The sequence below is a fragment of the Rhineura floridana genome, chromosome 2, assembly GCF_030035675.1.
Source record: "Rhineura floridana isolate rRhiFlo1 chromosome 2, rRhiFlo1.hap2, whole genome shotgun sequence".
NCBI classification, from domain to species: Eukaryota; Metazoa; Chordata; class Lepidosauria; order Squamata; family Rhineuridae; genus Rhineura; species Rhineura floridana.
Window position 1 is genome coordinate 140,227,704 of NC_084481.1, and position 11,179 is coordinate 140,238,882.

The window sequence follows — 11,179 nt, forward strand, 5'->3', positions numbered from 1 at the left end:
TTGGCAATTTGCTTTTCAGAAGTTATATTCTTGTCTTCTCCTTGATTGGGTGGTTGGTAGTAGACTCCAAGCACCACATTCCTTTTATTACTTGCCCCATTAATTTTAATCTAGATACTCTCGGTGGAGCTACCAAGCTCATCTTCCTGTATTCCTGTGTAGGGATATATATTTTTTAACATATAGCGCGACTCCACCTCCCTTTTTATTCCTTCTGTTCTTTTTGAACAAGTTATATCCTTCAATTGCTGTATTCCAGTCATGGGAGTCATCCCACCAAGTTTCAGTTATACCTATCAAGTCTTAATTACCCTCCTGTATTAAGAGTTCAAGTTCCTCCTGCTTGTTTCCCATGCTCTGCACATTAGTATACAGACATCGAAGACCATGTGATTTATGGCTTGGCTTCCTTACTACATTTTTCTGTTACTGGGCCCTATTAGAGCCGATCTCTCTATTCCCATTACTGTGCACAAGCCTTCATCAGTTGTTACCATCAAGTTTACGTCTCCCTCCCCCTTAGGATTCAGTTTAAAGCCCTCCTGATGAACTTCTCCATGCTGTGGCCAAACACATTCTTCCCAGTCCTTGTGAGATGCAACCCATCACTTGCCAGCAGTTCATCTTCCCAGAAGCATAGCCCATTGTCCCAGAATCCAAATCACATTGGCACCACCTTCATAGCCATTCACTCACATGGAGTATTTTTCTTTCCCTTTCTACTCCTCTTCTAAGTACTGGAAGGATGGATGAAAAAACTATCTGGGCCCCAAAGTCCTTGAGTTTCCTTCCCAGAGCTTCAAAGTCTGATGTGATTTTTTCATAGCTCTGATTGGCAGTATCATTTGTTCCCACATGGATGAGGAGAAAGGGATACCTGTCGGTGGGATTGATGAGTGATGGCAACCCTTCTGTTACATCTCTAATCCGTCCTCCTGGTAGACAGCATACCTAGAGAGTCCACGGATCTTCTCAGCATACTTGGGTTTCGATCCCATGCAGTAGGGAGTCTCCCACTACTAGTACTCTTCTCTTCTTCCTGTTGTGGGGTGAGGTTTCATTGGCCCTGCTTGATTGAGCTTCAGCCTCTTGCTCGTTGTCACATGGAGTCTCCTGTAATTCTTCCACCACAGGCTGTGGTCCAGTCTCATCCTCGAGTGGTTGAAAGCGGTTCCATAGTTCCACTGGTGAAGGGTGTCTTCTAGCTCTTCTGCTCCTAACTGTCACCCTTTCCCACAGAGTTTCCTCCACTTCATTGTTACTCTCCAAAGCAGTCTCGTCTTCTGCTGGCACATGCTGTTGCTCCTCCACCTCCACTTCTCTTTGCTGCTGTTGTTCCAGTGGTCTGTCTAAGAACTCTTCATCTTCTCTTATAGTCTTCAGTGTGGCCACCCGCTGTTCCAGGCCTCTCACTTTTTCTTCCAACAGTGCCACGAGCTTGCACTTGTTGCATGTGTATGCCATGTTGTTCTCAGGCAATTTAAACTTCTTAACTTATCCGTCCTACCCCTCTGTCTCGCTGGTTTTTCTGACTGTGCTTGGGATTCTTCTGTATTAACATCTTAGTGTTCTTGGTGCTTGATGATAGTAGCCAGCATTTTTATATTCATTTTGGGGGTGGAGAGGATCTGTTTGCAGTGGGTTGCGCTCCCCACTTTGCCTTAGGTTCTGGCAGAAATATACCCCAAACAGTGTGAACTATGATGAGGAGATGAGATGTATGCTGCTGGCAATAACGGAACCTCTGGCGGTTAGCTAAAAAATAATCAACTTGTAAGTAAGAAGTGGATGGGGATAAATAGTTACAGACAGAGATTTAGGAGATCATGTAACAAATAAATGTCAAAGGGATTTAAGAAAAATGAAATGAGGTGCAGTTAGGAAGGAATACACAAGGCTGACACCTTTTGGGGAGGCATTGCACATCTCACCTGTTTTGCTAAGATGGAGAATACCTTGCATCTGGTTAGGACTAAGGAAGCCAGGAGACCTATATGAGTAGAGTGAATAGCCCCAGTTAAATCCGTGATAGGCATATTTGTTTTCAGGTCTTTCCCCAAGAAGCTCAGAATTAATGTTTCTGCTCAGTATTTCTGTTTTTTTGAGTGATGACAGCCAATTGTTTAGTTTCAAAGACACTGGTTTTATATAGATACAGAATTCTAGGAACTGGATATCTCTCTGTCCTGTTTTGAGCTGCCTTTCTAGGAGTGCATCATGGGGAGGGAAAGGTAGCTGACCTACCTAGCTCCAGATTGGGAGATAGGTTTGGGCGGAGAAAAAAAAATAGCAATTATGTTGGGGGAGACACCTGAAGTGCAGAATGCTGGGGAAATAGGAGAGTAAGATCACTGAGTAGAAGAGAGGGCAAAATTGAGGCATGGGAGTTATTTGGGGACAGGCAAATACTTCACATTAATACCTATCCATGAAATTTCACAGACTTCTGAATATTTCTGATTTTTTTTAAAGTTGAAAAGCTATAAAAATGAAATACAGCAAACTCTGCTTGACTTCCCATACACTTCTAGTTGGCTGCTGAGAACAAGATGATGGACTGAATTGGCTATTGATCTGATCTTACATTAACTCTTTCTCATTAATTGGGCATTTCAAGCTTGGAAAGATGTCTGTTAGTTTTAGCATAAAAGTCAGTTCTGTGATTTGGCATGCTGTATATTCTCTCATAGAATGAATTAGAACCATTGACATATTTGGGGAAATGGATATATTTGGCAATATAATTACATGGTGATGAGAATCAGCCAGCACTCATCCCCGTTGCATCATGTGGGGATAGGGCCTCAACCCTGTAGGTCCTTTGGATGTTTCTTATAGCACTATCTGTCATCCTGGTAGCAATTTGCTAGCAGAAAGTAAAAGCTGGGAAAACTAAACTGTAAATGTGAAAGTTAACACAATAAAAGTGCCTAGCCTTTTGTTATGCTAAAATGCATTTGACTTCAATGACAATGAAGACTTTTCCATGGTAAAAGCAGAATCATATCTTGTAGGATAATTCAAGCACTTATTAACGTGTCTGGTGACATTCTAACTCTGCTTTGATAAAGTAAGCCACTTACGTTGGATTCATCTGTGTGTATAGTCAGCAAAAGGTCAGTTTGCATTAAAGTTTTTAAGGTTGGTGGCTTGACCTGTGTTTTGGAAGACAGATAATTATTCTACAAAACCAGGCAGAGGAGAGAATTAAGAAGATGCTTCAATATTTAAGAAGACCACAGGACTATATGTTGCGGGGGTGGGGGGGAGCAACATGTTTGAATTTGATGCATCAGAGTCTCCCTACAAATGGAAAGCAGGTGTATAAAGGAGAAGACTCCTGAAATGTTACTTATTCAAAAATGTGCTTTCTGTTTAAATATCCAGAGTATACATACAGCTTATCTAAATTCACCTTTGGTTCTTTTACATTTATCTTTCAGGGAGAATCTACTGTGAACCAAAAATCTAAGTCTTCCATAGCTTTACATCTAGACCTGGAAGTCTTCACATCATCAGCAGTGAAACAAATTAAACATGAAAAAGCAGATCAAACCTTGGAATGTCAATCTAAGCAACAGAAGCAGGGGGATGTTTTGGAATACGACAGCATCACCACAGCACAGGAGATGCCTGCAACATTTGCAGTCCCTACGCCCAAGGTATATTTCACATCAAGAGCATTCACTTGATATTTTTGCTCTTCTGAAAGGAGTGGTGATTGTCTTAAAAATAAAGCAGTCATTATAAACATTTATACTTATGCTCCAGCTTGCCAAAATTAGGAAGATGGTATTCAGGACTAATGTAGTATTGGAAAAGCAATTGCAGTCCATGAACACATGCCTTCCCTCCCTCTTTTTTTTTTAAAAAAAGACTGGTGCTGGAGTTTACTATATTGCATTTCAATAACCCTTCCCCCTGCAAGTAATGTGTAATCTTGGGGCAGAGTTGCAGAATACAATAATGGGCATGTCATACAGTCTAGCAAAATTGATAATATAGCAGAAAGTTGTCCATGCTAAAATTATCCACTAGATATAAGACTCTAGGATTAAAAAGAATTCTCTTTATATTTTTCCCCTAAATATTCTTTTGAAAGATCAGGATGAAACATCAATTGCTCAGTTGCCACAATTGGTACAAGCTTGTTGGAGGTTCCTGGAGCACCATCGAAATACAGCTTGTGGAATCATTTTCAGTTGTTGCAGCCTGAAAATGTAGACAGGATGCTTGTGATGATGAGACCAACTATGTGCCGTCTTGATCCCTGCCCATTATAGCTGGTAAAATCTAGTAGGAGGGGATTGACTGGATGGGTCCAGGGAGTTGTCAATGCCTCACTGCAGGAGAGAGTTATGACCACTGCCTTGAAAAAGGTGCTGGTGCAGCCCCACTTGAAGAAGTCCTCCCTGGATCCAGAGCTTTTAGAAAACTACTGTCCAGTCTCTAATATTCCATTTCTGGGCAAGGTGACTGAGAGGGATGGAGCAAGCAGTTTACTTATATTCATTCCAGTCTGGTTTAGATGGGGGCCAATAAACAGGGTGAATCCTGATAAGACTGAAATGCTGTGGGTAGGTGGTTCCTGTATCTGGGAATTAAGTGTACAACCTGTTCTGGGAGGAGTTGTACTCCCCCTGAAGAAACAGGTTTGTAATCTGGAAGTACTCTTAGATTCAAGCTTGTCACTAGAGTCACAAGTGGCTTCTGTGGCTATGAGTTTTTATGACCACCTGAGGCTGATTCACCAACTATGGCATTTGCTGGGGCAGGATAGTCTGGCCTCAGTGGTCCATGCTCTCGTGACGTTTTGTTCGGACTACTGTGATGCTACCCTTGAAGACAGTTTGGAGGCTGCTAGGCTGGTAAGTGGAGATCCTGATGGGACAATGTGTCATTGATCTTGAAAGTGTTGTATTGGCTGCTACCAGGCTCAATTCAAGGTGTTAGTACTAGCATATAAAGCCCTACATGGCTTGGGACCTAAGTATTTATAACAGCCTCCCCCAGTTTCAACAGTCTCAAATCCTACAGTAAGCAGGTGAGGCCTTGGTGGTGGTGTTGCCACCAGGGGCTGCCCGATTGGGGTTGACCCATGACAGGACCTTTTCGATGGAGACTTCCTGTTTGTGAAATGCCCTCCCTGGTAAAGTGTGTCTTTCTCCATCACTGTTAGCTCTTAGGAGGAATTTGAAAACCCACATTACCCAGGCATTTGAGGACTGTTCCTGGCAATCCAGAGATCACTGGATGAAATAATGTTTTTAACTGTAATTGTGTTTTAGAATGTTTTAAACTGTTTTTACAATGCTTTTCTCTTTGTTGTTAAAGTGTTTTGTTGATATGCTTGCTGCCCTGGGCTCCTTAAGGAGAAAGAACAGGATATATAGATTAAATAAATAATAATCATACATTCTGTATGCTTGTGAACACAAACACATATTTGCATTTTTCTTCAAAGCAGAATATTATGTTTATCTCTACCAACCCTAAACCTGTTTAATGTTTGTGACAATTTGGGTCTGCCTTTTGTCTTGTGTTCATGGAGTCTTCTTTAGGGTGCTTGTGGAAAAAGAGGATGAAGGAAAATATGGAAGTGTGGTGGGAACTGAGTATGGGTGGTTCATATCATCAACAATAATTCAGCATTTATTTTATGCAACAGTGATCTCAGTGAACACCAAAGCTTTCCCTAACTATTTAATCCTTTATGGCTTTCTCATTTGATTCTAGATTCCCAATTGTCCTTGCTCTCTGTGTGGGAGTTAATTTAATGAAAGACTATTCTTTATTGAAATGTGGAAATGACACTGTACAAAGTTTTGTATGACAAAAAAAAAGGTAGCATGCTTTGGGCAAAACTAAATGTGACATGGGAAATCCATGACAGGTTTTCCCAATGCCTTTTTATTTTTCCGAAAGCAGCTCCTGAAGGTCCAAAAATTGAATCAGGGCAGTTGTTGGTGGTAATCTCCCCTCCGCCAAAAAACTGCCATTACCCATCCCAGGGCTGGGGGAGACAAGTACAATATAGCAGTATTGTTCACCCTTGGGTCCCCAGATGTTGTTGGATTACAACTCCCATCTTACCCACCAATTTAGCAAATGGTCAGGAATGATGGGAATTGTAGTATAACATCATCATCTGCGGACCCAAGGTTGAAGACTACTGCACTGTAGGAACCTCCCCTATCCTCCCCACGTGGGTAATAGTTCCTGGCAACCTGGAGATCACTGGTTGCTTTGCGGAGAATGGTGATTGTCCATCGTGGAAATGGCCTGGTTGAGTCCCCTAGTGGCACAGCATTTCCCCCCAGTCCTGGTGGCTTCTTTAGTTGTTCAATAAAACATCAAGAGATCCAATCATTGATCTGCCATGTCACATCTCATTTGGCCCATTTTTGTTTGGGAAGAGGTAAACTCTGTGATGGCTGGGCTAAAACTATGAAATGTGTGGTTGTTATTGGTGTGAATATAAATATTTCCCTTTGTTTTTTAAGACTTGGTTCCCTTCAGGTTATCTTATACCTCTTCCACACTGTACCAAGCTTAGTAATGAGACCACTCTTTATAACAAGGATAAAGCTGAGATGTGTGCAGCAGAACAGAAGTCCTACAGTTCTCATATTGCTGGTGAGTATTCATTGATCACACCTCTAGAATATTCCAGACCTATTTATATCTGATGTCTCTTGTCAGCTAAGAACAATGTAGGGCTTTAGGTAAGAAATCTAACTACATCCATCATATGCCTGAGGCCTTGTATCCTCCTTTGGCTCTTGCAATGGTGGCTTGTCCCACATGGCTCCAGTATCAGTGATTTGAGGGAGATGGTTTTACTCATTTTCTCCCCAGTGTTGGCAGAGCTGCCTGTAACCTTAATCTCTTCCTTATTTTTAGCATTAAACTTTGGGGCTCTCTTGGGATATCTCAAAAAATTATTTTGAATTCCAAAATACTCCTCTTTGTAGATCCAAAATCTGAGTAAATCTTTGGATTAAAAAAAACTGTCAGTATCCATTTCCTTCTTTAGATAACTGCGTCTTGATCTTCTTTTTATTTCTTTTTTAAAAAATATATTAATATGTATTGTGAACAGTTCATAACTCATTTACAGAGGGCTTACAAAATTACAAATAAATGCCTAAGAAAAGTATTAGCTTTTAGCAATTCATTAAATAAATGTTGTTGTCTACTATAGTTACTGTTATTCTCATTTCCTTCAAGCACTTCTGTTTCAATGTTTTTGAGGTTTTTAAAAATTCCATTACTGAATATATTTATTTCACTGTACTGGATGAGTCTTTTTTTAGTTGGAGGACCTTTCCAGAATTTCTTATATTTTATGCATTAATATTCTACACCAATGCTTAATTACATTCTTCTAAAGCCTGCTACAGGCAAACTTCTGTATTGTCCTTTGAGATAGTTTGTTCTTTCTCCTTTCTATCAAAGGTGGTATTCCACTGACATCTGAATTTACCACCGTTAATTTCCCTGCTTTTCATATAGCACCTCTGAACTTAATGCTACCACCATCTTCTGTCACTACTGTACCTGTGGTGAATGGTACTACTATAGCGTCAGGCCATGCTGACTCTATCCAAGCCCCAAGCTCTTCAGTTCAGAACTTTACACTACAGCACTTGGGACTGATACAAGCCAGTCTACAACTGTCTGCAGATCAAGTACCTGGAAATGTCCCAGTTTGTCAAGGGCCAGAACTTGTTAATTCAGCCTCAAAAAGTGTAGGCTTGAAACAAGGGAAAGCAGTGTATGGTCATGAGGTACATAGAAAATCAGTTCCAGCGGCTTCTTTACAGCAGGTAAGAGAGCTTTTAAATAACAATCTGTTTAAAATAAGACTGATAGGTGTTAATACATATACTTGCCAGAGCATACAGTAGCCCATTAAACAACCAGGCACCTTACATTCAGTAGTGTAGTGGCAACTTCAGAAGTGCAGAGTTCCTTCATGGTAGTCACAGCCATGCCCCTCCCCCCCTTTTTGCTGCTGGGTTGAGAATGCCTTCTCCCACAACGACATGCGGCCCTAGGAACCAATCAGCATAAAAGGGAAGAGTGTTAGCTACTGAAGAGTCTTCTCAGTGGCTGACTCACCTCCTGTCACTTTGATTGGCTCCAGTCAGCAGGAAAGGACAAGGAAGCATGTTACAAGATTCTTCTCATTGCCTAACATACTCCCCTTTCATGCTGATTGACCCATAGGATACTGGAAGGCTTAGGGACCAAAAAAGTAAGATGTCTAAGACACACACCCCAAGACCCTGGACGACTACACCCCTGCTTACATGATTTGGTTAGTGGACTCTACCATTTCAGACTGCAAATAAGGGATCAAATGTTCAAGTGCTCTCGCAGGTAAAATCTTACCTGTACATAACAACACTTACATGTGTTGGGTAGAATCTTCTCCTTGAGATGTTAATATTACACATGAAGGGGGTTTACCTTTGGTGAGTGTTCAAGTCTGTACAGTCTAGCAATCAGTCATATAGAGTTGTTGATCTTGTGTTTCACCTCAGTATTTGTTATAATTTGTTATATTTATTAATCACTTTTGTAAAAAAACAAACCAAAAAACTTCAAAGTGACTTACAAACATTTCAATAGAACTTGTCTGATAAAAGCATTATCAATGAACAGAAATACTAGGGCAGGAGAAACAGCAAGAAACTTGCAGATTAGGTTAGGTTTATTGAATGTATGTGTTGCTTCCCACAAGAAACCATCCCCAAACAATTTACAACAGGAATAAAATACAGTAATAAAAATACGTAAACATAATAAAAACATGTTGGAATAAAAATATCTGATAATTGGTGCTGCTGAAATCAACAACACAACAACAAAATGCTCTTTGCCAGAAGGATGACAAAGTTGGCACTTGTCAGGCCTCCCTGGAGAGAACATTCCATAGATGGGGAGCTACTACAGAAAAGACCTGTTCTCACACCATCATCCTCCAGACCTCCCTTTAATATTGATACACAGAGAAGGGCCTCACATGACCATCTTGGGGTCCAAGCAGGTTCATATGGGGAAAGACGGTCCTTTAGTATATATTGAAGACTTCTCATGCAGTGTGGTGTAGTGGTTAAGGTGTTGGACTACAACCTGGGAGACCAGGGTTCGAATCCCCACATAGCCATGAAGCTCACTGGGTGACCTTGGGCCAGTCACTGCCTCTCACCCTCATGAAAACCCTAGTCATAGGGTTGCCGTAAGTCGGAATTCTACTTGAAGGCAGTACATACATTGCTGTTTTATGACAATTTGCTTATTGTTCTGGGGTGGATGCTTAGGCAGGCCACATCCACCACTACCTCCAGGCCTTTATGTCTGTGTTAAGAGGCAGTATAAAATTTGGACTGTGGAGGCATCTTATAAGTTGATAAGATTAACAGCAGCTCCAGCAAACCTCAGAAAAATATAAAATTCTGGATACAATTATAGAGAAAGTGGGTTTTAAATAGCAATAAAATAATTCAGTATAATATGTGCATCTTCATACAACACTGTTTGGTGAAAGTTAGCATTACAATTGTATGAAGGAGTTCAAAAAATCCTTATATAACATTAAGAAATCTGGTGTTATATTAGCAGCCCTCTCAATACCAGAAAGCAGCTCTTCTCTCATTTCAAACCATCTGAAAGCATTTTCTTTCTTAACCAATAATAATAATAATTTATATCCTGCTGTTCCTCCCAGAAGGAGCCCAGGGCAGCAATAAAAATTGTTGTATATTAGAAAGTGCAGAGAGCCTGCTGAGTTAGCTGGGTTTCCTTTATTAGCTTAAAGACAAATGCATCGGTTGTGACATGAGCTTTTGAGGGCAAGGGCCTACTTTTCATCAGTTGAACAGTATCTTCAGTGACACAAATATTTACCAGTAGACCAATTGCATTAATAAATCATGCCGAGTCTTATCATCAATGTCCTTTTCAGCTGCTTCTCATTTCCTTCTCCATTGTTCATGTTTTTTCTGCATAGCTACAGTGTTAGAAGCCCTGAACATTATTCCAAAATAGTACTCGACTTTAGTCATATGTACATCCTTCTGGCTGTTGATTTAAAATATTTCAGTCTGAACACTTGTAAATAACTTGGTTTTCCCTTCCATTCAGACCATTGTTCCTGTGGTATCCAGCATTTCTGAGAAAGACGGGGAAAATACCTTCCAAACACCATGTGAAGCAGCGGTAGTTTCTGACTTTTGTTCATCCTCTTGTGAATCAGATAGAATTTCTCAAGAAACATTAGTAATTCCGCAAAGAGAACATGATGTGTCCACAGAAGATAAATTTTGAGTAATAATATATAATTGGACTTTTCCTCAAAACAGTTATGATTGCAGCTCTTTCTTCTGATATTACAAATGTGTACTCTGGAAATAATATTTGATCATAGGGATGGCTTTATGCTGGAAAACCATTTTACAGTTCTTCTACTTGATTGACTTTAGCTCTTTTTTTAAAAAAAGTAAGTACATTCATCATTGCAAAAATACCACTTAAAAAGCAATTTAGAACAATTCCATTAAAAGTCTTATTTCATAATTGTGTGGAATAAGAAAGCTCTTGGTCATTATTTGTATAGAAATGTACTATATATGTACCAGCACATTGCATGTACCAAGCATGTAATATATTGTATTTTTAAAAACTATAAGGGCTCTAGTTACTTTAATTTAAATAACATTTTAATTCAGTGTTTTAATTAATACTGTTGTAAAGTTAAAAAACGTAATCATGTGTATGTAAATTTTAAAGTTTATTTAAGGGAATTGATCCATTTCTTCAAATAAATTCTGAGTCACTTTTTCTAACGTTTACATTTGTGGTTATTTCTTGGCATTGAAATAAAATCAGCAGCAGCAGCAGCAGCCACAACATGTACAGGAACGTGCCATATTTGTATCAGAAAATGAACAAGTAAGAATAAAATCCTATACAATGCATTTGCATGAGATGAGAACACTGTCTCTAAAACAGGAATTGTGAAGGGAGGATGGATCCTATTACAGAACAATCCAACTCCCTTAAACTGGGCTGGGGTTGTGGATTAGGCAGAAGTGTCCTTCTGTCCATTTCTCCTGGTTGAGCCACCCTCTCGCTCACTGCTGCTGATTGAATGACAGGCTGGTTTCAGAAA

At 40.0% G+C, this 11,179-nt stretch overlaps 1 protein-coding gene across 7 annotated transcripts in view; it reads left to right on the forward strand.

Moving 5' to 3' along the window:
- E2F8 (E2F transcription factor 8) overlaps positions 1 to 10,803 on the forward strand; it is a 39,934-nt gene extending 29,131 nt beyond the window's left edge. For 5 of the 7 annotated variants that reach the window (XM_061610658.1, XM_061610656.1, XM_061610661.1 and 2 more), the window contains exons 11-14: positions 3,444 to 3,662; positions 6,504 to 6,636; positions 7,459 to 7,829; positions 10,153 to 10,803. In XM_061610658.1, the coding sequence (XP_061466642.1) occupies positions 3,444 to 3,662; positions 6,504 to 6,636; positions 7,459 to 7,829; positions 10,153 to 10,335 (906 nt within the window). In that variant the 3' untranslated portion in view covers positions 10,336 to 10,803. The remainder of the gene's footprint in view (positions 1 to 3,443; positions 3,663 to 6,503; positions 6,637 to 7,458; positions 7,830 to 10,152) is intronic. The other 2 variants (XM_061610660.1, XM_061610662.1) reach the window with 2 other exon arrangements.
- Positions 10,804 to 11,179: the final 376 nt, after the last annotated feature.